Source organism: Scylla paramamosain, chromosome 31 (genome assembly GCF_035594125.1).
Source record: "Scylla paramamosain isolate STU-SP2022 chromosome 31, ASM3559412v1, whole genome shotgun sequence".
NCBI lineage: Eukaryota > Metazoa > Arthropoda > Malacostraca > Decapoda > Portunidae > Scylla > Scylla paramamosain.
The window spans coordinates 6490573-6518208 of record NC_087181.1 but is presented as its reverse complement, the minus strand read 5'-3'; the positions used below and the strand labels follow the sequence as shown (position 1 = coordinate 6518208).

The following is a 27636-nucleotide window of genomic DNA, read 5'->3' as shown; positions in this document are numbered from 1 at the left end:
TTTTAGAAACAGGTTGTATGTAGGCAAACTTCCAGCAAGAAGGAAAGGTAGATGTTGACAGACAGAGCTGAAAGAGTTTCACTAGGCAAGGTGCAAGCATGGAGGTACAGTTTTGGAGAACAATAGGAGGGACCCCATAAGGTCCACAAGTCTTCTGAGGGTTTAGGCCAGCAAGGGCATGGAAAACATCATTGCGAAGAATTTTAATACGTGGCATGAAGTAGTCAGAAGGTGGAGGAGAGGGAGGAACAAGCCCAGAATCGTCCAAGATAGAGTTTTTAGCAAAGGTTTGAGCAAAGAGTTCAGCTTTAGAAATAGATGTGATAGCAGTGGTGCCATCTGGTTGAAATAGAGGAGGGAAAGAAGAAGAAGCAAAGTTATTGGAGATATTTTTGGCTAGATGCCAGAAATCACGAGGGGAGTTAGATCTTGAAAGGTTTTGACATTTTCTGTTAATGAAAGAGTTTTTGGCTAGTTGGAGAACAGACTTGGCATGGTTCGGGGCATAAATATAAAGTGCATGAGATTCTGGTGATGGAAGGCTTAAGTACCTTTTGTGGGCCACCTCTCAATCATGTATAGCACGAGAACAAGCTGTGTTAAACCAAGGTTTAGAAGGTTTAGGACGAGAAAAAGAGTGAGGAATGTACTATTCCATGCCAGACACTATCACCTCTGTTATGCGTTCAGCACACAAAGACGGGTCTCTGACATGGAAGCAGTAGTCATTCCAAGGAAAATCAGCAAAATACCTCCTCAGGTCCCCCCAACTTGCAGAGGCAAAATGCCAGAGGCACCTTCGCTTAGGGGGGATCCTGAGGAGGGATTGCAGCAATAGGTCAAGATAAAGATATGAGATTGTGATCGGAGGAGCCCAACGGAGAAGAAAGGGTGACAGCATAAGCAGAAGGATTAGAGGTCAGGAAAAGGTCAAGAATGTTGGGCATATCTCCAAGACGGTCAGGAATACGAATAGGATGTTGCACCAATTGCTCTAGGTCATGGAGGATAGCAAAGTTGTAGGCTAGTTCACCAGGATGGTCAGTGAAGGGAGAGGAAAGCCAAAGCTGGTGGTGAACATTGAAGTCTCCAAAAATGGAGATCTCTGTGAAAGGGAAGAGGGTCAGAATGTGCTCCACTTTGGAAGTTAAGTAGTCAAAGAATTTCTTATTGTCAGAGGAGTTAGGTGAGAGGTATACAGCACAGATAAATTTAGTATGAGAGTGACTCTGTAGTTGTAGTCAGATGGTGGAAAACTCGGAAGATTCAAGAGCGTGGGCACGAGAGCAGGTTAAGTCATTGCCCACTTAAACGCAGCATCCAGGTTTGGATTGAAAATGAGGATAGAGAAAGTAGGAGGGAACAGAAAAGGGGCTACTGTCAGTTGCCTCAGACACCTGAGTTTCAGTGAGGAAAAGAAGATGAGGTTTAGAAGAGGAGAGGTGGTGTTCTACAGATTGAAAATTAGATCTTAGACCGCAAATGTTGCAGAAGTTAATGAAGAAAAAGTTGAGGGGGGTGTCAAGACACTTAGGGTCGTCGACAGAAAGGCAGTCCGACCTGGGGACATTTATGGTCCCCTCCCCAGATGGGGACTCTGAGGCTAGTGTAGGAGTCGCAATGATGATTTTAAAATTTTTGAGTGAAGGGTGTGTGCGTTATCAGGTGCTTGTAGTTTTGTGTGGAGGAAGAGAGTTGTCTTTAGAGGGCAGGCTGTGAGTGCCCTCTTATGTTGTGATACACAAAAGGAAACGTTCAGTGAGGTCACTGCTGGGTTTAATGATAAGTTCACAGCACCCCCTGAACAGTGCTTTAGACCTCACTGGGAGTAATTATCGTTTCAGCAGGTGTCTACTGCCTCCTCCTAGCTACCACAACTTTTCCTTAATGCTATATTTTCCTTTTCTGGGTAAGTGATCATGCCCTCCTGTTCTGATACCATTTTCTCTAACATTAAGTTTCCTGAGCACTGTCATCCTAGGTATGTCAATGTCTTCTGGTATGAAGCCCCAAAACTCTCTCATACCTGGACTTTTATGAATAATGTCCAGCCAATTTCCCATATTGCCTTTGCCCTTGGCCATTTATTTATGGTCATCAGTTGATCCTCCCCTTGACCAGACACCACTTTGTCTCCTGCTACATATTTACTTTAAAACATTTTCTTCTGGTTTCTATATGGACTAATCTTTTATTTGGTGTATCCTAAAATGAACTGAGGAAGTATTATTTGTGCTGCATGGATACTGTGATGGCTGAGACCATACCAAGACAAAAGGCGTGACTGATATCAGACACACCAACTTCTCAAAAATATCAACAAAGCACCCAAGAGGGGAGATGTTTTCATGTTGTTTTCATGTCCTCATTGTCCTTAACCCTCAAAAGGCTTATGGACCTGATGGGTTTCCTCCTATTGTTCTCCAAAACTATGCCTCCATTCTTGCACCTTGCCTAATCAAGCTCTTCCAGCTCTGTCTATCAGCATCTACCTTCCTTTCTTGCTGGAAATTTCTTTACTTTCAGTCTGTTCCTGAAAAGGGTTACTACTCTAATCCCTTAAACTACTGTCCTATTACTTTGATTTCCTGCCTCTCTAAAGTTTCTGAATCAATCCTCATCAGAAAGATTCTTAAACATCTATCACTTCACAACCTTCTATCTGATCAATAGTATGGGTTCCATCAGGGCCAGTCTACTGGAAAATGAATGATGGGGAAGCCCTCTTGAAGAGGTCTTCCCGGAATATGCAGCAAAATACTGCTGCTGAAATGCGTAGTGGGGAACGTGTATCCTTGCCTCATGCCACTCCCTCTCTGTTTTGGGTGTGGGCACCCGTGGTGCTGTCAGCAAAGTTGAGGGTATGATGCATGGTGGAATGTGTGAATCCATGCTCTTACAGATCCTCATAACCACTTTTCTTTCTGTTATTATGTGGGTGCTGGACTATACATATTCTTGAATTACACAAAGAAGAGTCTGTTGATCCTGACATTCCACAGGGAAAACAAAGAAACACTTTGAGTCCCACTTGACTCCACCCACAACTCATGTTCCTTGCAAAAGCTGGCCATCGTTATGTTTTCTTTTTCTCCAAATTTGCCTCATCAGTTTCTACTGTTGTTCCAGCACCACCAAGTTTCCCACAATGTTTCTTTGTGCAGTAGTTGACTGCCACCTCCCAACAAAATGAAAACCAGTCAGTCACAATCAGGATACTACACCTAACTTTCCTGGCAGTGTCACTGACAGTGAGATGCCTCTTACACCAAAAAAAATGTCAACAGGATTATTTGTTGGAAGTTGAGACATGAATTGGAAAACCATGTGCTTTTCAGTGCTGACAGGTGAAATAGACACCACTGGATTGTCAGTTTCTTGTTTTTCAGCACTTTTCTTTGCTTGTCGCAGTGGAAAAGCAGATGTTTATTAAAATTAATGTCACTATCACACTTTGGACACTTACACTTGACAGTACGTGTAATTTGTCCATGGCTGCAGAGAAATTCATTACATGTTTGAATTTCTGCAAAAGTTGAATTAAAATGAGATTACAGCTGCAGCACATGTCGACCATGTTTGACAAACACAAGTAATATGGAGTCCTTGCTGACATGTAAGTACCTATAGATACCTTTATCCATATAAGTACCTATAGATACCTTGACCCTATATCAGAGTTTAATGTTTGACTAGTAACAACACAGGAGATTGAACCATCAATACATGGAGTGTTGAACTTGTGTGTTGTTTTAAATTGCATTTGAATGATATACATTGTTCCTTTTCCCTATCCTGGAACTAATTTCTGGAGATTTTTCTGTAAGACATTGCTGGCAATACTGAAGTAGTGGGATAAACTACAGATTTCTAGAGATTTTTCCTGAGTCATCATTGGCGATACTGCAGCAGTGAGGCAAACTAAAGATTTCTGGAGATTTATGTGTATCATTGACAATGCTTCAGGATATGGTGACCATCACAACAGCAGCAGCAGTAGCTCTCTACTTATTTTTTGGTGGTAAGAGGCAATATTTGGCTGTATTTTAGTATTCCCCCAACAGAAAACCCTGCTTTCCTACCAGATCCCCAAGATTGTAGGGTGAAGGAGCTGAAAACTATAGGAAATAGAGTTGTCTGAGCCTTCTTAATATTTACTAATTGATTTATAGGAGAGTGCTAGGAATGGAACAGACAATAAGTGAGCTATTGGAAAAGGTGGAAAATGGAAGTTAGACAGAGTTCTGGAGAGGATAACAAATTTTTAAGACCAGTGTGAGAAATATGAAAAGGTATTGATGAAATATGAAGAAAAAGTTGAAGTGAACTTTGAGAATGTAAAGAAAATAAGTGAAAAACAGAACCAGTGAAAGATTGAAAGAGAAGAAGAAAAGGCAAGTTTTGAAGAAATTCTGGAGAAAGAAGTAAAGGAAAAACAGAGAAGTCAGTGGTGAAGGTTATAAAAGAAAAGGAAGGGTTAGTAAAACATACAGTAGAGAAAAGAAATGTGTTGCAATGTTTGGGATTAAAGAAAAGACTCTACCAGTACCGCATGTGAGAGAAAAACAAAAAAGTGTAGCAGTTGACTTAGTTAACGAACTGTATATAGAGCCAAATATCCTGTTTATGTACCTTTCAGGTGATAGTGTGTCCTGAATTATTACTCCCAAAGCTTTTTCTTCATTACATACTTTTCATTATTATTTCCCCCTAGCATTTTGTAATTCCACGAAGGTCTCTTTTTGTTTTTTCCTATTTCCAACACATGGTATTTTCTGGCATTAAATTCTAGTCTCCATCTTTGACTCCATGCATGTATCTTGTCAATATCCTTTTGCATCTCCTTGCAGTCATTTTCACCCTTTATTATTTTCATTATTTTTGCATCATCAGTGAACAGGTTTATATAACTACCGTGTATTTTAGTATATAAGACGACACTTGAATCATCCTATTAAAAAGAAAAAAAAAGTTGGGGGGGTCATCCTATACATCAGATACAAAAATAATGACCTTAAAATTTTATGCAAAATACTATTATGAATAAACAACAATCTTATATTTTGACTTTTGGGGAAGTTAGACAAAATAAAATATGAATCCATTTTGAGAAAATTAGCTTAAATGTGTTCCCATTGAAAAGTGTGTAGAGAAAATTTAATGTAGTACAAGTACAAACCTCTGCTGGCATTGTATATAAATGGATAAAGCAGGAGGCTGTATGAATGTTCCTCAATTTCTTCCAAAGCTGGAGGAGGAGCTGTATAAAGATCTTCAAGGCATAGAACCCTGAGCTAAGCAGTAAAGGAAAGTAAACTGGGATAAGATGAATCTCTCCAACCTGTAATATTGTATAAGGACAAAGTCCATATACTGAGAAAAAAATTCAACAGCACCAGTGTATGTAATCAAAAGAAACATAATATATAGAAGATTATGGCTGACAGCTCAACACATGCAGGCCATGCAAGGCAAGGTTTTGTTTATGTTTAGGAAAACTGGTCATACCGCACATAATTTTACACTGTCTTCGTCCATCTGTCCTTTTCATGAAAATGTACAAAAACAACCGGTGGGAATTTTTTTTTTTTAGATTTATTTTTGCACTTGAAGATGATGGTACCTTATTACTGGTAATACATTCAAGGTATCTTATTCATTGTACTGGTATATCACTGTCTCAGTTGTCTGGTGCTCATTGACCATACTACCAAACCATAGATGGTTTGGTAGTTTGGGTCTTATACCACTGATATCAGCTAAAACCATTAAATTCAGACTGAAATTTGGGGGTTGTCTTATCTGAAAGTTCTCTTACCCTCCATAATATAGAGTGTTTAGATCATCTGTCATATCATTTACATATATTTGAAACATAATAGGTGCCAACACAGATCCTTGTGGTACCTGACTTGTCACTTTGCACCAACTTGAATTAGAGTCTCTGTTTATTGTTCTCATTTCCCTCCCTTGTAAATAATCATCCATCTATCACAATGTTGCTCCTTTTACTCCTCCTCCATTCTCTAACTTCCACATAAGGCTTTTGTGGGGAACTTTATCAATTCCTTTTTTGAGATCCAGGTATACCACATCATCCATGCCTCTCTTGCACTCCATTTATTACTCTCATATATAAGCTCAGTAGATTTGAGACACAGGATCTTTTTCTGAATCCAAATTGCTTTTCTGTAATTACCTTTTTATCTTCTAAATATTACGCCATTTATCTTTTAATTACTTTTTCACAAAGTTTGCTTACAATACTTGTTGATGACATTAGTCTATAATTTCATGGATCTGTTTTATTTCCCCCTTTGTATATTGGCACTATGTTAGCTATTTTCCATTCCCTTCTTTCAGTGAGCTGTTAATTATATCCCATATGAGTTCCTCAATTTGTTCTCTCCATTCTTTTAATATCCATCCATTTAAGAACATAAGAACATAAGAAATAAGGGAAGCTGCAAGAAGCGACCAGGCTTACACGTGGCAGTCCCTGTATGAAACACACCTACCTATTTCCATCTGCTATCCCCATCCATAAACTTGTCTAATCTTCTCTTAAAGCTCTCTAGTGTCCTAGCACTAACTACATGATTACTGAGTCCGTTCCACTCATCTACCACTCTATTTGAGAACCAATTTTTTCCTATCTCCTTCCTAAACCTAAATTTTTCAAGCTTGAACCCGTTATTTCTTGTTTTACCCTGGTTGCTGATCCTAAGAATTTTGCTTACATCTCCCTTGTTATAACCCTTATACCACTTAAAGACTTCTATCAGGTCCCCTCTTAACCTCTCTAAAGAATGTAAATTTAACAGCTTCAACCTCGCCTCGTAAGGGATACTCCTCATCCCCTGTATCCTTTTAGTCATTCTCCTCTTTACTGATTCTAATAGACCTATATCTTTCCTGTAATGTGGGGACCAGAACTGCACCGCGTAGTCTAGATGAGGTCTGACCAGCGCCAAGTATAACTTTAATATTACTCCCGGCCTTCTACTTTTAACACTCCTAAAAATGAATCCTAGTACCCTATTTGCCTTGTTTCTGGCTTCTATGCATTGTTTCCCTAGATGGAGTTCAGAGCTAACTATAACTCCTAAATCTTTCTCGTACCCTGTACCTACCAGAGTTTGGTTGTCTAATGTGTACCTATTGTGTGGGTTTCCTCTACCTACGCTAAGCACTTTGCATTTATTGATATTGAATTGCATTTGCCATCTATCCATTCATTCATTCATTCTATCTAGGTCTGCCTGCAAGGCGATGGCATCCGATTCTGACCTAATTAATCTACCTATCTTTGTGTCATCTGCAAATTTACTAACATCACTACTAATTCCACTATCCAAGTCATTGATATACATTAGAAATAACAATGGCCCTAATACTGATCCCTGTGGCACCCCACTAATTACATGACCCCACTCGGATTTCGAGCCGTTTATTACCACTCTCTGACGCCTGTCACTAAGCCATGACCCTATCCAGCCTAACACCTTCCCATCTATCCCGTGTGCCCTAACCTTTCTCAGGAGCCTTTGATGGGGTACCTTGTCAAATGCTTTACTAAAGTCCAGATATAAGATATCATAACTATCACCATTATCTACTGCCTCGTACACCTTACTGTAAAAACTTAACAAGTTTGTCAGGCAAGACTTCCCCTTCGTGAAGCCATGCTGTGACTGATTTATCAAGTTACTTGATCTGGTCCCATAGCTTTTCTGACATCCAGCTGACATCTAGTTCTTCCAGCAGTTTCTTGATTTCTTGTCACTTTACTTGTATCTCTTATGTTCCCTCATTCTGTGATGCCACTTTTGATGCCACAAAATCTATTTCTTTTGTAAACACAGATTGAAAACTCTAATTTATTAATATGCTCATCTTAGTGATTCCATAAATTTTTTCTTCTCTTTTTAACTTGTTTATGCCATCCCTATGTTTTATTTTCCCATTTACATATTTGTAAAAATATTTGGGTTCTTTCTTACATTTTCTCACTATGTCACTTGCAAAATTTCAGTCTACTTTCTGGGTTTTTTGTAAGCACTAAGACCAACTGTGATGGTTTTTCTTCTCTGCATCTTGTAGGTTCACTCATCCACTGTCTCATTGTATTCACCATCATGGTTTGCATAAGTTTTTTGCTCCATCACCCAACATTTTCTTTCACTTCCATCTTTTCCCATTTAATTCCATAAGTGTTGAAGTCACTTACTAAGAGCACTTTGTTACTTTTCCTTATCATTTCGTCTATACTATTTCTTGTTTCTTGTTGCATAATTTTATATCTATTGGTCTCCTATGCATTAGTTTTTGGTGGTTTGTACATCACAATAACTTTTCTTTTTTTCACTTCCTTTGATCTTAATCACAACACTCAAAGTTTCTGCCATTCAATCACCATATTCCACTTCCTTAACAACAGTATTCTCTTTTATCAGTATCATCACTCTTCTTCCTCCACTTCCTTTTCTGTCTCTCCTTTATGGTCTACATCCTTTCTTTGCAAATCTCAACTTTATTTTCTCTTTTAGTTTGGTTTCTGTTAAACGTACCACGTCTGGTTTATTGTTCTTTAGATAGTCTTTAAGTTTCATCTATATTTGTATACATAATTCTTAAACTTCTGCTTGGTGATCTTCCATGGCATATTTGTGCCACCATTTCCTCACTTTGTATACAACTTTCCAAATTAATATCCTTGCTTTTTCCTGTGTTCTCTCCTAATTTTTTTTTTTGACTGGGTCTCTACTCTCAACTCTTTCAGTTTACTTCTCTCTTCTTCATTCATGTCTGTTTTTATCCATATTTCCTTCATTCCTTCTGCTTTTGCCAATTTGCTTGTTCGTTGTGACATGTTCTGCTGTTTGTGACATGAATCTTATTTTCATTGGTCTTGTTGCATTTTCATCATTTCCAATCCTGTAAACCTTTTCAGTTTGTTTGACTATCCCCTCTCCTTCCTCTGCCACTTCTATAATTTCCTTAACCCATTTCACTTCTTTCTCTCTAGCTATTTTCATAGATAGGTTCTTCTACTTGACCCTAAATATCACCACACACATCTTTCTCAGTACCATGTCTCTCACAAGATTACTTTTTTTCTTTATTATTTTAATCGCTTGTTTTTCATGTCCTTATTGTGTTTCTGTTGCTGTTGCCTTATTATTTCCTTCATGTCCACCTTTTGCCCTTGTTCTCTGTCTTCTTTCCAACTTCTGATTTCCTCTGTCACTGACTTTTTCATTTCTTCAACTGTAACCTCTCTTGTACAGGTTTCTCTAACTCAGTGTTCTCTTCCATAAGTTTCTTGATATCTTCACAGTATTTTTTGTCCACTGTTTTTGTCACTTCTCTCAGTTCTTTGTTTTCTTTTCCAGTTTCCATCTCCCTATTCTTCATCTCTATTATATCACTGGATATCTTTTTTACATTGGTTGTAAGTTTCACACACAATCTTATTGATGTGTTTCTCTGGTTATAAATAATTATCAGATACAGTTACTTCCAAATCCTTTTCCAGTGTTGTTTTCTTAATTTTTTTTCATATTTCATAGTTGCCTAATCTATTTTTTCTCTTCCCATATTCCATCACACTACATTTTCTGATGTTGAATTTCATTTCCCATCTATTACTCCATTCCCATATTCTGTTAAAATCCTGCTGCAATGCTTAGCAATCTGTTTCCTTCCCACCTTCTTAAGTAACTTGGCATCATCAGCAAACAAACTTACATAACTTCACTCATTCCATCATGTCTTTAATATATACTGCAAACATTACTGGGGCCAGTACTGGCCCTTGTGGAAATCCAGTGATCACTTTCCCCCAAGAGGACTTTCTATTTATAATTACCATTCTCATTTCTCTGTCCTTCAAAAAATCCTCCATCCACTTCAAAATCACTCATGATTTTTATCTTTCATAGCATTCTCTTATGTGGTACCTTATCAAATGCTTTCTGTAGGTCCAGATAAATTCCATCTACCCAGCCATCTCACTTCTGTACTATATCACCCTTGAGTTGAAACATATATTTGTCGTGCAAGATCTTCTTTCTCAAAAATCAAATTGCATATCAGTCTGTCTGTTCTTGTCTTCTAGATATGATATTGACCTATCTTTAATTATTCTTTAAAACATCTTTGCAACCACACTTGTTTGGGACACTGGTCTATAATTTAACGATTCTTTTTGACATTCCCCTTTATAAATTCTAACAATGTCAGCTCTTTTCCAGTCTGTGAAGACTTTACCCTCAGCTGATGAGCTTATTATGATTCTGTGTATCCTCTCAGCCAGTTGTTTGCTACATTTCTTCAGGATCCAACTTGACACACCATCTGGCCCAGAGGCTTTTCTCACATCAAGACCCTTCATTATTTTTATCACTTCTTGGACTGTAACTTGTATTTCTACCAGGGAGTCTACATGTTCTTCCACCCATTCATGTACTTTAAATTAACTCTCTCTTGTAAACACTGAAAAGAATTGTTTATAACTTCTACCATTACTGCCTCATCTTCATAATTCTTGTCCTCCATCCTAAATTTACTAATACCTTCCCTGTTTTTCAACTTGCCATTAATATATCTTGTTAATATATCTGTAGAAAACCTTGGTTGGTCTTTTTAACTATCCATTGCTTTTTTTCAAAACTCCTTTGCTCTTTTGTCATATTCCTATATATTCATTTCTTGCCTGTTTGTATTTAGCCCATAGGTCTTATCATTTCCTTCTCCACTTATTCCATGCTACATCCCTTTTATCTTTTGTTATTTCACATTTTCTATTAAACCAAACTTTATTAGTGATCTCTCTCTCTTCCCCAATTTGAGAACATATCTCTTGACTCACTCATTATAAATCTTAAGTAAAGACATCCATTTCTCCTCTACTCCCTGCACTTCATTAAAATTAACAAAGTACACGAGACTTACCGTAGGTCAGTTGAAGTGTACTTCTAATTTTTCGAGGCAAATCACCTCTGCTGGTGCGGAGATTTCACATGAGAGAGAGTGCGTCACGCGCTGCCGGCAGACTTTAAAGCAAGGACTCGACATCCACATGATGAACCAATTAGGAAATTAAGTAACCTGTAGAGCTTAAGGTAGGGAGGGAGAGGAGGGCATGTGAAATCTCCGCACCAGCAGAGGTGATTTGCCTCGAAAAATTAGAAGTACACTTCAACTGACCTACGGTAAGTCTCGTGTACTTTGTTAATTTTACTTCGGCAAAATTACCTATCCGCTGGGCGGACATTTCCCATGAGGCTTTGAAGCCATGTGGATGACGAGGGAGGATGCAATAGTAGAGAGGAAAAGGAAATGCCCCACAAGAAACAGTACTATAACTATTATTCCATGGAAGGATCTTGTACATGAGACAATCATACAATTGGTGTATAAAATAAGGTACATTGCATCCAACTTAACCCAATCTACAAACAATGTTGAAATATGGTAACAGTTCACATCATAAGGTAAACCTAAGGTACTAGATACTAAATACTTAAAATATCCGTGTACTGCAACACTGGAGTGCAGCAACAAACCCAAATCATGTCTTATTCTAGCACTGCATCCTGAAAGAGGTCAGAAGCAGCCACAATGTTCTTATTATAATATTTTGCAAAGGTAGATTCCCTAGACCAGCCCGCCTTAGCCATAATGCATGCGACAGGGACAGCCGCCACTCCAGCTTTTGAAGCTGCTGCTGGCCGCACACTACCAGCGGAAAACTTTGAGATGTCTATGCCGGACATGCGGAGAATGGTCCTGACCCAACGGGCAATAGTGTCTTTGGAAACTGATTTGTGGGGTTTTATGAAGCTAATGAGGAGCCTGGCATCAGTGTGCATCTCATCCTGTCTAAGCTCTTTAGTCACATCAATGTACCTCAGGAGAGTGCTACAGACACATAATCGTGGATCCTTAGGGTAACGATGGAATGTGACCCTGTTGATGTTAAAATTTGGTCTGGATTGTTTAAGAGTGCCCCCCAACTGTACTGAAATGGAGTGTTCATTAATGAGCATGTCTCTGACTAACAGTAGTTGTAAAGTTTGAATTCTGGCAGCTTGAGTTAAGGCCATCATCATAACCAATTTTAGCGTTAATTCTTTAAGGGTTAATGCATGTAAGGGGAACATGGACCTTAGTTTCTCTAAGACAGGTTGGATGTCCCAAGTGTCAGTGTACCTGGGCTGAGGAGTTCTAAGATTGAAAACCCCTCTCATGAATCGGATGACCAAAGGGTGATTTCCTGCCCTGCATCCGTCCACCACAATGCTGAGAGAAGACAGGGCACCCCTCGCAGTGTTCACACACTCATAACCCACACCCCTGTCAAAGGTTTCCGTCAAAAAATTTACAATGTGACCTACAGTTGGAGAAGTGGGATCGACATTCCGTCTACCACAAAACAACGACCACCTCTGGACATGTGGGCGGTATTGCCTCTCAGTACCTGGTTTCCAGGAGGCAAGTATGATGTCCGCAGCAGCCGGCGAAACTCCTCGTTTCTGCAAGTTTTCCCTGACAGAAGGCATGCCATGAGCCTCGTGTGGGACATGATGGGGTGTGGATCTGTCGTGGACGGGTGTGTTAGAACATTCCTCCTGTTCGTTATCAAACGTGGGAAGTCTATTAGCAACTGGAGCAGCATGCCCATCCAAAACTGGGACGGCTACAGAGGAACCACCATCCAGCCTCGTGCTAGCTCCGCACGTAACTTCTGAAGGCACCTAGCAATTAATGAGAATGGGGGGAAAATGTAAGACAAATCAAAGTTTGACCAGTCCAAGGAAAAAGCATCAAAATATTTAGCCTCCGGATCTGGCAACCACGAACAGAATGTATTAACCTGTTTGTTAAGCCTTGAGGCAAATAAATCAATGGACGGTGTCCCAAAAACATTACACAAGGTAGTAAAAATGTGTGAGTTGAGTTTCCACTCATGTCTGTCATTAATCTTGCGAGAGGCTACATCAGCCAAGGTGTTGTCCTTCCCCGGTATGTGCGAGCATGTAACCCATGAGTTATGTTCCAGACACCAATCCCAAATCTGGGTAGCAACATCATTACAGGACTTGGACTTTGTGCCTCCCATTTCATTGACATAGTTTATGGCAGTGGTATTATCACAAAAAACTCTAACATGTCTACCTTCCAGCTCATGTTCAAATGCTTGCAAAGAGAATAGAATGGCTTTCATCTCCAGGATGTTAATGTGAAGCTCCTCTTCATCCAGGGACCAAGTACCACTTGTAATCTGACACCCCAAATGACCCCCCCAACCAAGGCTGGAGGCATCAGTAAATAAATCGATGTCAGTACCTGGCCTAAAAATGTGTCTGTGGTGTCTGTCCACATTGTCTAACCACCAGGAAAGGTCTAGTTTCATGTCTGCAGTAATATTCAAAGGCCTGTCAAAATTACCATACTCCTGTTTCAAAGCGGCAATTTTTCCCCCCTCCAACTTCCTGTAGTAAAGTTTACCTAACTCCACTGCTGGGATCGCAGCCACCATGAGGCTGATCACCCTGGCCACCTCTCGAATGGGGGCAACATCTTTACACAAAAGTTCTGCACATCCTTGGCGAATTTTGATTAGTCTACGCTCAGGTAAAGAGGCAGTCATGAACTTGGTGTTAATAACATTGCCTAGGTATTCAATACATTGTGTGGGGGTGAGAACAGACTTCTCCATATTGATACAAAAGCCTAACCTCTGCAACAGAGAAATGGTGGCCTGAATCACCTGAAGACATCCTGAGTAAGAGTTACTGCAAATTAATGTGTCATCTATAAAGCTGGTGATAGTGTATCCTTCCTGCCTTAGAGTAGCAAATACTGGCTTCATCAGTTTGGTGAAAAGCCGAGGTCCCTCAGAAATGCCATTAGGGAGGCAGGTGAATTGATAGATAACACCTTGCCATGTAAAACATAAAAATCGTTGTTGCTCATCTGCAACCCTAAAAGAATAATAAGCATGCCTGAGATCGACAGAAGCCAAAAAATCACCCTGGTTGATGAGCCTGATGGCCTGTTCAAAATTTTCCATTTTAAAATGTTTATATGGTATGTATTTGTTTAACCTCTCCAAGTTAAGAACGAGGCGAAATTCCCCGTTTTTCTTTTCTCGCAAAAAAATAGGAGAGATAACCTGCTGAGTTTGTTTGTGTGTGACTTTAATGACTTTAAGCTGTAAAAGTTTTTTGATCTCTCCAGAAATTATCCCCTGTTGCACAGTGTTGAACCTGTATTCCAAATCATTAAAAAATAAAGGATGAACACTATCGACATCAATATCAAGGTGGCAATGCTGAACAATATCCAAAATGACAGGGTCACTGGTAATTTTACGCCACTCATGCAGGAAAGAGTGTAGTCTGCCAGCTTCAAAACATGCACTTGCCTGTAAGTTTACTGGGGCTGCCTGCTGCGGCCGCCCCGTCCCTTGGAGTTTTTTTGGCTCCACATCCTGACGAGTGGAAGGCAGTCGTGGGGCAGCCCTGGAGCCATACCCCTGTTGCCCGTAGGGTTGGAACCTGGCGTAATATCCCCTACTAGCAGGCTTGTTCCAATATCCACCAGGGCGTTTACCTGCGAACTTGCTAGTAAAGGCAGGCTTTTTCTGCGAGAACTTACTCCGCAGTTTCTCCGCTTCCTCAATTTGTCTGGCAGACTGGGACACATCGTCACCGAACAGAAAGCGAGTAATTGGCACCTTATCTGAACAAAGATGAGCATATTTATAGTTTATCTCGCATTTCATGACAAAACGCCTGGCCAAATTGTTCCTGTGATTGGCATTGCCTAGCAATGCCAATGCACCATTTAGCATGCTCACCTCATGTGCCAACTTGGGGTTACCTTCCTGTTCAGCCAAATCATCCAGTGCCACTAAGGATTTGGTGATAATGGTTGAAGCCCGCAGGATGTCCTTATTTACCTCCTTCAAGCAGAAGTCTGTCTTCCTGGCATCCAGCTTCAGGGCCTCCAACACCTGTGGGTTGCATTCCACTGGCGCAAGAGCATGGCAGTTATTAGGCCTCTTGACAACATCGTCCTCACACATGGCCTTGTAGTCCTCCTCTCTCATACCATTATCAAAGAGAAAGTTTACCATCTCTGCCACTCTATTGTCAATGTCAGCAACCACCGTGTCAGAAGGACCAAAGGCCTTAGTGCCCTGAATTAAGGTGCTGTCAGCAGGGGCGGCAGGCATCGACACTGCCTCATCCTCACTCATCCTGGCCGAGAAAACAGAAAAAGTGGCAGAACAAGGAGGCGACAAACCCCAGCCCCCCAGAGTACTGTCCTCCACAGTCACCTGCGCCGACCCAGTAGGGGGTGGTAGTTGCCGTCTGTCTGCCTTCAAGGCCTCCACTTCACCCCGCAAATCAGCCAAGGCGTCCAACACAACTGACCAAGGGGGAGGAGCAGGAGAAGTGCCGCGGGAACCACGTGCGTCAGCACTGTTACGTAATCTCACACAACCATGCCTCCCACTCAAGCGACGAGATGAATGATCCCTGTGCCTGTCGTCGTCATCTTGAGGGCGAACAGTGGACCCAGGTGGGGCAGGAGGGGAAGGGGATCGAGAGGCAGAGGACGCTTCACCAGACTCCGACATGGCTGCCGCACTGCGATAAGGAGAACAAAGCCGTAAGCTTCCCACACAGTTCCATCATCAGTGGAGACCGATATACCAATAATACAACTCGCCCCAAAAACGGGTAACGAAGTTGAAGGCACTGTACCTGCGTAACAAGTATCGTGGCCTTATCTGAAAGAAAACAGCAAAAACTTGGGAGTCCGTATGACCCAGAATGACCGTGTCTGCCCGACGCGGTGATCAGCAAACAACTGCCGGCAGCGCATGACGCACTCTCTCTCATGGGAAATGTCCGCCCAGCGGATAGGTGATTTTGCCGAAGTAAAATTACTCCAGTCAGCTTCAAAATACTTCCTCATTAGTGTAAAATTGCTTTATTGTAAATGTGTCTCTCAATTTTGTGCTCTTTTCTTTTCCCCACTTATGTTCTTTCATTTAATAGCAACTCATCAACTACATGATCATGTTTTCCTATTGGGCTTTTACATTTCATGCTTTCTAATATTTCCGGCTCATTAGTAAACACAAAGTCCAGCCTTGATGGTTCATCAGTCCCTTGAAACCTTGCGTTTTCTTTGATTCACTGTGTCAGTGTGTTGTCCATTGCCATCTGTAGTAACATATTTCCCTAAGATCTTTCACCTTCGTCCATTGTCCACTCTTCCCAACACACCTCTTTACAATTAATATCTCCCATCATTGTTAAGTTGCCACTTTTGCTAATGAGTTCTTCCATTCCCTTACTTGTGTTCTTCATCATAAACTCATAATCTTCATTGCTCCAGGATCTTGTATAAGGTGGAACATACATCACAATGAAATCTCTCCACCTTTTCCCTTCATGTTTCATCCCCACTTCTATAATTTTGGCAGTTCCTTTCCCATAGTTGACTTCTTCAACTCACAAGTCTTTCTTTACTAAAATCATCACTCCTCCTCCTTGTTTTTTTGTTTCCTGTCCTTCCTCCATACATTATATTTACCACTGCTGATATCCAGAGACACTAATTTATCACTTAACTTAGTTTCAACAATTCCCTTTACATCCATAAGATAGTCATTTAACTCCATTTAACATTAGTGTATGACACATTCAGTTCATTCCCTCCTCTCCCTCCATTACCTCCATCTTCCTTGGGTTCTAGTCCATGACCTTCCAACAGAACCTCTTTTTTTCTGCTTCTGTGCTATTCTCATTTTTTTCCTTGGCTTTTCCCACATATAGTTCATTATTGCTATTTCTTCCTCATTTAAATCTTTCCTAATTCATATATTATTTGTCTCCTCTTAGTAGATTTCTAGGCTCCAGCCACCACTTCTGCATTCCTCCTTCAGTGTGCACTGGTTATTCGATATATGTGAGTTCAAAATATGCATATTTGCTCGTATGTGACTAACCTCAATGTGGCAAGTATTCGTTTTACGTGAGAAAATTTGCTATTATGTGAGTGGCGGCACTGCTGTAACTGGTTGGTGAGGTATGGTGGCCGACTTGCACTAGAGGGCGGCGGGTGCAAATGTTTTCCCGCACTTTCCTCGCCAATACTTAACCTTTTCCTCCCTCTGATCCTAAAGTTAATCCTCTGGTAGCTAACTATCAGCTTAAATTGTAGACTTTGGGTGCGTCTTCCCGGAAGCAATCAGCAGCTCCGGGTAGTCAGACTTGGAGTTCTACCCTGAATGGGATACATATAATTTTGAGTTCCCTCCAGTAAGACTCAAAATACATATGAATATACAGTACATGATATAATAGAAAACGTCACGTGTACATGGTGGTGACGGCCCTATCTCCAATGGCAAAGTGACCTGTAACTCACCTCTTTCTCTGCATGAATCACCTCACCATCTGTCCTCGCTCCTGGTGTCCTCACCCTTGCCCGCCTGCCACCATTTGTTCCCTGCCTGGCCGGTTAAATAAACACTGTCTTTTTAGTTTCCATGTTTTGTCCATTACCCATGTAATGGACACCTATTGCAAGTTCGTGCCACCCTCCCGGATCACTTACCGACCCTCGAAAGAGTTCTTGAAGGAGCACGAACCACTTACAAAACTTTCAGGCGACTCAAATAGGAGCGCAGATCCACTCGCTGCCACTATGAGTGCCTCACTGCCCACCGCCGCCGGCTTTGTCTCCTGCCTGCTGTGTCCCCTTGCTGCCCCTCATGCCGCTTCCAATCAAGATCCAGCTCTTCATCATGTGACTTCCATGGCCAATCAGCAGCTGGGGGGCCCATCATGCAATCAGGGATGATGGAAAACTTGCTCCCACATGTTGAAACAGCATGCAGGAGGTGATAATGGCTGCCGTCGCTACAATAACATAATAAATAGTGTGTGTGTGTGTGTGTGTGTGTTTCTCTCTCTCTCTCTCTCTCTCTCTCTCTCTCTCTCTCTCTCTCTCTCTCTCTCTCTCTCTCTCTCTCTCTCTCTCTCTCTCTCTCTCTCTCTCTTTGCCTTAAGACTTTTAGAAGAGAGAGAGAGAGAGAGAGAGAGAGAGAGAGAGAGAGAGAGAGTAATGTTTAGAATAGCTGCCAATTGAAAAACAGGAAGAATTGTATTTCAAGGAAAATGAGATGTGTTAGAAGGGCAACTTGTGTGTATGTGGCTAAAACAGCAAAAGCAATATGAATAAACCACTCTTCACCAGGAACATCTCCCCGCTGCCTGGAGCATTCCCGCAGCATGGAATGTCACCATGCCTATAAATCTTTTTCTTCGTGTTCTGACCGTAGATATTGCCTTAGCTTACACAGAAAATATAAGTTTATTTTCATTACCTCTATTACCAAAATATCATGCAGGAAAAAGCAGACATGTAATATCTTCTCATATTGAAAACTATTTTACCCTGCATGTGGAGAGTTTCAAGTTTAAGGGTTGAACATGTGTATACTGTTTGCCACAACCACTTCTTCCTTCAAATAATTAAGATTTCAGTAGTTCGATACAGGAAAATCTATTTCTTGATGTCGCTCAAACATCCACTCATCTTTATTTTCTTCCCATGTCTCCTTGTCTGTCTCTCTCCCTCCTGCATCTGTGGTACCAAGTAATTCTTTTTTTATTCTTTCTATATTGTTTACTAATTTGTACATTGTTATCAGGTCTCCTCTTTCTCTTCTCTCTTGTAGTGTTGGTAATCTTTCTTCATAGTTTAAGTCTTTCAATTCTGCTACCATCTTTGTTGCTATCCTCTGTATTCTTCCCATTTTACATATATCTTTTTTTTATGTGCAGCCCAAAGTACACTGCTGGTCAGAGCAGAAGGCACAAGACTTGCGAGATCCTAAGAAGGAGGTTAATGGCATAGAAAAAAGTTTCAGTGGTGGTACTCACCTAAACTAGTAATTGATAGGGTATCCTCCTGCCTTCTTGATCTTTTGGAGGTTTTTGAGGAGTGAATCAGCTAGGTGTTGGAGATACTGAGGGTTAATATTGTCCCATATGTCCTGAATAGCAGCTTGCGGGAGTAGGAGGGAGGATGTATCTCTGTCCTTGAGTTTAACTTTAATGTTCACCCACAAATTTTCTATGGGGTTAGGGTCTGGTGAATTTGTGAGCCAAGATTTCAGAAGGCTAACATTGCAGAAACAATTGCAGTTAACAATTAACTTAGCAGTATAGCATGGTGCACCATATTGCATATAGGAATCAGCATTTCACTTTTCCATACAGTCATCTAATTCATCCGCAATTAATTCATAGTTATTTTGGTTCATCCAAACCTTTTTATGCACAAACACTAATTTCCCAAGACCATAATAAGAAAACAACCCCACACCATCATAAAGTCTGGGTGTTCTACAATATTTTGTGTAGCAGGAGGTGTAAGCGTTACTACCAGGTCTGTGGTACACATGGTTTCTCTGGTTGTCTGTAACCTGAAAGCATGCATCATCTGACCAAAGTACCCTATGCCATTTGTTTAAATTCCATTCCTTGTGTTGAGACACAAAAGCAAGCCTTTTCAGATGGTGAGCACGTGCAACCCAAGGTTTTGGCACTGGACGGCAACTACGATATCCCAAATCATGTTTCACATATCTGCGCACAGATGTCTCACTTATCCCAGTTAGCAAAGCAGGGTTCCTGGCCTTAGGTTCCCCACTGGTTATGCAAGGGTAGACCTCAAACTGCCTACGAATAATGTTCAGAGTCCTGTGGCCCACACTGTGCTTATACCCTGCTTGCTTGTGATTTGGTGAGGAAGCATCCCCTCCTCCCTCCCAATAAGTTTTGGTCCAATGTAGAACGTTTCTGAGGGCTAAACCAGTGTTCATGACTATTTCCTTATTTGATTTATTCTCCCTTACTAAGTCACATATGACTGAAATTTGGGCTTTAGTAAGAAGTGTTCTAGGCCCCACGATAGGTGATAACAGCGCAGGATGGTATGCCTGCGTAACCACAAAAACAGTCCATGAGGGACAAGAAAAATTCAAACAAGAGACAACACAAGACACAGTTGATCACAAACTAAGGAAATATATCATCTACTTTGGCTACTAGACCTGCAGAGTTGCCAGATGTCGACATTCACCAAATCCTGCTTTAATATTTAAAGTTATAGCTTGTAATTTAAATTTGGTCAGAGCAGAAAGCACAGTTTCTCTTGTGCCTTCTGCTCTGACCAGCAGTGTACTGGTGTGTATTCCAGTTTAGGACATATGCTTGTTATAATTTTTTTCGTCATTTCTTTATCTAAATAGTTAAACACCATCCAAATGTTTGTCAAAGAGAAACTGGATAAATACAGTTATGGAACCAGGACAAAATGAGCTTTGGCACATGCTCTGTGCAATACAACTAGGTAAATACACACACACACACACACACACTAATTTTGGAAAACCCAACCTCTCTTGTTGGAGGTGATAGTATATTTACATAAAGTCCTCAGGAATAAAAATGAAAATAAGAAGACTGGGCATGTGCCACTGGTGATGTAGGAGATAGTCATTGTTCACTTATTGTTCACAGTGTCGTGGACCCTCTATGGAGCCAACAATCTACTCTGAGGACGTAATACTGACAGAACACATTACTCCTCGTTTCAACCGCATTAGTCGTGGAGATGTAATCATTGCTCGCTCTCCTACCAACCCCCATCACCACATCTGCAAGCGTGTTACTGGTCTGGAAGGGGACAGAGTCAAGGATGGATTTAAGACACATTATGTAAGTTTTTTCTTTAGTTTTATTTTACCTATTTGTAATATATTAGATTTGAGCTATACTATGTGACCTTGTTTTCAGTGTATGTACCATATTTTGCAATGTATAACATGCACTTTTTTCATTTGAAAGAAATGTCATTTAGTTATCCCTGCACATTATATGCTAAATGTACAAATTTTTATTTATGTACAGTAAAATCCCTCTCATCCGGCATTCGAGTATCCAGCAGCTTCAAGTATCCAGCACATTTTTCCCCGAGCCTTAAAATCAATAAAAAATCAATGTGTACTCATAAAATCGATTAAAATTCCCGCATGAGGCATACTTTGTCCCCTCGCCACCAGAGCGCACTGCTTCACGCCACCCGTGGCCCACTGCACTGTGTTTACTCAGTGACTCAGTCCCGCGTGTGCACCGTTTATCGCCTGACGCCTTCATCATGCCTAAAGTTGTAGAAAAGAGGAAGCGTGTTGTGCTTACACTTAAGCAGCTGATCAGATCAGCTGATCTTTGTTATGGTAAGATGCGTGAGTGTAGGGTGGTGATTGAGGACATAATTTCACTTCTATTCAATTATCTGGCAATATTCAAGTATCCGGCATGTCGGCGGTCCCGTTGATGCTGGATAAGAGGGATTTTACTGTATTTTTTTTTATCTTGTCCAATAGTGACTATAAACTTACCTTTTTATTATTTATGATCCTTCATAGTCTATGGCTGTGCTCATGATGTGTTGCCATAGAATACAAAGTGAACAAATTACCAGTATAAAAATTAAAACTAAGTCAGTTGAAGATTGTCCATTTTTTGTTGTTATCCAACTTCTTTGCTGACCTGGGCCATCTGCCATTTTCATTTTTTTGTATTAACTCAGATACACTGTTGCCAGCTCAAATAGTACAAGCTACACTAAGAAGGTAATTTTTTTTTCTTTTTTTTTTTGGAGACTGGCCAAAGGCAACAAAAATCCAATAAAAAAAAAAACACTGAGATACCAGTCCCCGAACAGGGTCTGAAGCAGTAGTAAAAAATTGAGGGATAAGTTTCTTGAAATCCCCTCCTTGAAGGAATTCAAGTTATAGGAAGGTGGAAATACAGAAGCAGGCAGGGTGTTCCAGAGTTTACCAGAGAATGGGATGACTGATTGAGAATACTGCTTAATTCATGCATTAGAGAGGTGGACAGAATAAGGATGAGAAAAAGAAGAAAGTCTTGTGCAGCAAGGCCATGGGTGGAGGGGAGGCATGTAGTTATCAAGATCAGAAGAGCAGTTAGCATGAAAATAGCAGTAGAAGATAGTAAGAGATGCAACAATGCGACGAAGATTGTCCATTTTTTTGTTATCAACTTCTTTGCTGACCTGGGCCATCTGCCATTTTCATTTTTTTTGTATTAACTTGGGTACACTGTTGCCAGCTCAAATAGTACAAGCAACACCAAGAAGGTAATGTGTGTTTTTTTTTTAGGAGAGACTTGCCAAAGGCAACAAAAATCCAATAAAAAGAAAAAAAACACTGAGATGCCAGTCCCCGAACAGGGTCTGAAGCAGTAGTAAAAAACTGAAGGATAAGTGTCTTGAAATCCCCTTCTTGAAGGAATTCAAGTTATAGGAAGGTGGAAATACAGAAGCAGGCAGGGAGTTCCAGAGTTTACCAGAGAATGGAATGACTCATTAAGAATACTACTTAACTCATTCATTAGAAAGGTGGACAGAATAGGGATGAGAAAAAGAAGAAAGTCTTGTGCAGCCAGGCCATGAGGGGAGGGAAGGCATGCAGTTAGCAAGATCAGAAGAGCAGTTAGCATGAAAATAGCGGTAGAAGATAGCAAGAGATGCAGCATTGCGATGACGAGAAATGGGCTGAAAACTGTCAGTTAGAGGAGAGGAGTTGAGATGAAAAGCTTTTCATTCCACTGTGTCTAAAAGAGTGGTATGAGTGGAACCCCCCCCCAGACATGTGAAGCATACTCCATAAGGCCCTTGTACAGCTGTGGGGGTGAGAAAAACTGGCAAAGACATCTCAGAATGAGTAACTTCATAGAAGCTGTTTTAGCTAGAGATGAGATGTGATGTTTCCAGTTCAGATTATAAGAAAAGAACAGACCAAGGATGTTCAATGTAGAAGAGGGGGACAGTTGAGTGTCATTGAAGAAGAGGGGATAGTTGTCTGGAAGGTTGTGTCCAGTTGATAAATGGAGGAATGGAGTTTTTGAAGTATTGAACAATACCAAGTTTGCTCTGCCCCAATCAGAAATTTAAGAGAGATCAGAAGTCAGGCATTTTGTGGCTTCCCTGCTTGAACTGTTTACTTCCTGAAGGGTTGGACATCTATGAAAAGACATGGAAAAGTGCAGGGTGGTATCATCTGTGTAGGAGTGGTTAGGACAAAAAGTTTGGTTTAGAAGATCATTGATGAATAATAGGAAGAGAGAGGTGACAGGATAGAATTCAGAGGAACACCACTGTTAATAGATTTAAGAGAAGAACAGTGACTGTCTACCACAGCAGCAATAGAATGGTCAGAAAGGAAACTTGAGATGAAGTTACAGAGAGGAGGATAGAAGCTGTAGGAGTAATCTGGAAATCAAAGCTTTGTACCTGACTCTATCAAAAGCTTTTGATATGTGTAAGGCAACAGCAAAAGTTTCATCAAAATCTAAAAGAGAATGACCAAGACTCAGTAAGGAAGGCCAGAAGATCACCAGTAGAGCTGCTTTGATGGAACCCATACTATTGATTAGAAAGAAAGTTGTGAAGTGATAGATGTTTAAAAATCTTCCTGTTGAGGATAGATTCAAAAACTTTAGATTGGCAGGAAATTAAAGCAATAGATTGGTAGTTTGAGGGATTAGAATGGTCACCCTTTTTAGGAACAGGCTGAATGTAGGCGAACTTCCAGCAGGAAGGAAAGGTAGATATTGACAGACAGAGTTGAAAGAGTTTGACTAGGCAAGGTGCAAGCTTGGAGGTGCAGTTTCAGAGAATAATAGGAGGGATCCTATCAGTTCCATAAGCCTTCTGAGGGTTTAGGCCAGCGAGGGTATGGAAAACATCATTGCAAAGAATTTTAATAGGTAGCATGAAGTAGTCAGCGGGTGGAGGAGAGAGAGAAACAAGCCCTAAATCGTCCAAGGTAGAGTTTTTAGCAGAGGTTTGAGTGAAGAGTTCAGCTTTAGAGATAGATGTGATAGCAGTGGTGCCATCTGGTTGAAATAAAGGAGGGAGAGAAGAAGAAGTAAAGTTATTGGAGATATTTTTGGCTAGATGCCAGAAGTCATGAGGGGAGTTAGATCTTGAAAGATTTTGACGCTTTCTATTATTGAAGGAGTTTTTGGCTAGTTGGAGAACAGACTTGGCATGATTCTGGGCAGAAATATAAAGTGCATGAGATTTTGGTGATGGAAGGCTTAAGTACCTTTTGTGGGTCACCTCTCTATCATGTATAGCACGAGAACAAGCAGTGTTAAACTAAGGTTTGGAAGGTTTAGGTCGAAAAAAAGAATGAGGAATGTACACCTCCATGCCAGACTGTCATGTTATTGGCCAAGTTTACCTTGAATGGGATCACGTTTTCTTAGTGTCCCCTGTGTTCCAGTTACCTGCCTTTCGGACATTATCCTTATTATTGGTTATAAGTAGTGTAAGGCTTATTTACTCATTTTATATCATGCAGTATTATTTTCTTCATAATTTAAGTTCTCTATATCTTTGTGTGTATAAGGGAGGAAGTATAATTGAGGTGGAAATATGTTGAAAACGAGAGGAGCTTGAGTGGGCAACAACACATTCCAAGGAGGGGAAGGCAGAGCGCCTTAGGTCGTGAGGTAGAGAAGAAGGTGGCGGCTCTCAGGGAAGAGTCTTGGTGTGGATTGATGATGGAGTGAGTGCGTGGAGGTATTAGTGGTGTAGCGGTATAATTACAGAAGTACATGAGACTTACCGTAGGTTAGTTGAAATGTGCTTCGGATTTTGCGAGGCACATCACGTCTGCTAGATGGTAGAGTTCACATGAGATACACTACACTTCGTCACACAGTCAGTCTTTAAAGATACGACTACCCACATGAAATATTATCTCCCAACCCTTCCAGTCCTTGAATTTTTGTTGTGTAAACCAAGAATCATCAGTTAACAAAGGGAGGGAGTGGAGGGCATGTGAACTCTACCATCTAGCAGACGTGATGTGCCTCGCAAAATCCGAAGCACATTTCAACTAACCTACGGTAAGTCTCATGTACTTCTGTAATTTTACTTCGGCAAATCACTTGTCTGCTAGATGGTGCCGTTCACATGAGATTTTAAAGTCATGTGGGTGTTGTATGTAAAGGGTTCTGTCAAATTTCACATTTTGTAAATAGGTGTAAATAAAAGTTCCTATTACAAAAACCCCATTGTCATTTATGAAAATAGAACATGATTTTTACTGCTGATAACATTTCAAACCTTACATTATACTGAGCCTGGCACTGCTTCTTGAAAAAGGGTCTATTTCCCCTTGTATATCCTTATTATAATATTTAGCAAATGTGGCTTCCTGCGTCCAACCAGCTTTTGCCATGATGGTGGCAATAGGCACATCCAGTGCCTTGGCCTTAGACACTGACACAGGTCTAATACTACCTGCTGTGTACCTCTTGGTATCAATCCCACACTTACATAACATGGTCTTAAGCCACCTTGCCACCATGTCCTTAGAAACACCCCTATGGGGTTTTATATAACTTATGAGTAGTCTCCCATCTGCACTTCCAGATTCTGTCCTTAGCCTCTCAGTTCTTTCTATATATTCTTTCATAGCCTTAACTACACACAATCTGTAATCCTGAGGATAAGCTTTAAATACAATAGTACAAACATTAAATTTTGGCCTGCATTGCTTGATGTTACCTCCTAACAAAACTGAAACAGATTCTTCTCCAAATGCCATATTCACCAACAATAAGTGCAAAGTTTGGATCCTGGCTGCTTGTGTCATTGCCATCAGCATCACCATTTTTAGCGATAAGTCTTTCAGTGTTAGGCTGTGTAGTGGTTCCACGAGTCTTATCTTTTGTAATACAAGTTTCACATCCCAGGTCGTTGCGTACCTGGGTGTAGAAGGGCGTAAGTTGAAGACTCCCCGCAGAAATCTGTTGACAAGTGGGTGATTGCCCGCTCTGCAGCCTTCCACCATAATTCCTATTGCAGATAGAGTCCCTCTCGCCATGTTAATGCTTTCATAACCCACATTCCTTTGAAAGTTACGAGACAGAAAGTTTAATATATCTGCTATAGATGGTGCAATGGGATTAATGTTCCCTCTACTACAAAAGAGTGTCCACCTCTTGATGTGAGTGTTGTATTGTCTACCTGTTGCTGGTTTCCAAGAGGCCATAATGATTTCCGTACCTTCTTTAGATATGCCACGTTCTCCAAGTTGTTTCCGGACAACTGACAAGCCATCAAATTTGTGTGTTTCATTATTGGGTGTTCCTCAGCAGTTGACGGATGCATTAGCACATTTTTCCTTCTCTGTATGACCCGAGGGTCGTCTACTAGCATCCGAAGGAGCACCCCCATCCACGGTTGTGATGGCCAAAGTGGCACTATGATCCATCCTCTGGTCCTTTCCTCCCTTAACTTCAGCAGACATCTAGAGATCAGAGAGAAGGGAGGAAAGAGGTAAACCAATTTAAATTTAGCCCACGGAATTGTAACTGCATCAATATATGCAGCCTCTGGATCTGGTGTCCATGCACAGAATGGAGTCATTTGTTTGTTCAGACGTGAAGCGAATAGGTCTATACAAGGATTCCCAAATATAGAACACAATTCCTTAAATATCATCTCATTCAGCTGCCACTCATGTCCGTCATTAAAGTAACGTGATGCCTTGTCGGCCATGACATTACATTTGCCTGGTATGTGGGAAGCTGTCAGCCATACCCCATTACTAAGACACCATTCCCAGATGTTCCTACTAATGTCATCACAAACTATTGACTTAACACCTCCCATCTCATTCACTTAATTAATCGCTGTGGTGTTATCACATAACACCCTGACGAGTAAACCTCTAAGGAGATGTGTAAAAGATCTCAATGAGAATAACATAGCCAATAATTCACGCATTAATGTGCGAACGCACCTCTTCAGGGGACCATCTGCCATTGGTAGTGATGCTATTTTGGCAACCTGCCCATCCTAGATTTTAAGCATCTGTGAACAACTCAGTATCTGGTGCATTTCTGAATATTTTCCTGTTTTGATTCTCCAATTCCTTAATCCACCAGTTTAAATCTGTTCTAATCTCCTCTGTAATGTTCATCCATCTATTAAAGTCTCCACATGCCTCTTCCAAAGCCTTGATTTTTGCTCTTTCCATCCTCCTATAGTGCATCTTCCCCATCTCTACAGCTGGGATTGCTGCCACCAGCAGGCCAATCACTCTTGCCACAATTCTAATTTTTTCTTTATCTATTGACTAAAAGAGAGCAATGCTGTATAATCTCATCCCTCCTATGCGCCAGCAAGGTAACTGTCATGGCCACCAAATCTATCACGTTACCTAAATACTCAATACGCGTAGTGGGACTTAAAACAGATTTCTCCACATTTATGCAGAAACCTACACTCTGCAACAACTGAATGTTCTCGGCAAAGAGCTACTATACAGAAGCGAATCATCAATATAACTAGTGATGTTGTGGCTTTTATGCCTAAGTGTAGAGAAAACTGGCTTCAGAAGTTTTGTAAATAGACGAGGACCATCCGAAAACCCGTTAGGTAGACATGTGAACTGGTAAATCTTATCCAACCATCTAAAACACAGATATT

The 27636-nt window shown here is 40.8% G+C and overlaps 1 protein-coding gene across 5 annotated transcripts in view; it reads left to right on the top strand.

Annotated features, from left to right (window-relative positions):
• The window catches only part of LOC135116427 (mitochondrial inner membrane protease subunit 1-like), a 130430-nt gene that overhangs the window by 70058 nt on the left and 32736 nt on the right, over nt 1–27636 (top strand). For all 5 annotated transcript variants that reach the window (XR_010276310.1, XM_064033877.1, XM_064033878.1 and 2 more), the window contains one exon: nt 20622–20819. Coding sequence is in view for 4 of the 5 variants with exons in the window: in XM_064033877.1 (XP_063889947.1) it covers nt 20622–20819 (198 nt within the window). In the remaining variant the exon portion in view is untranslated. The remainder of the gene's footprint in view (nt 1–20621; nt 20820–27636) is intronic.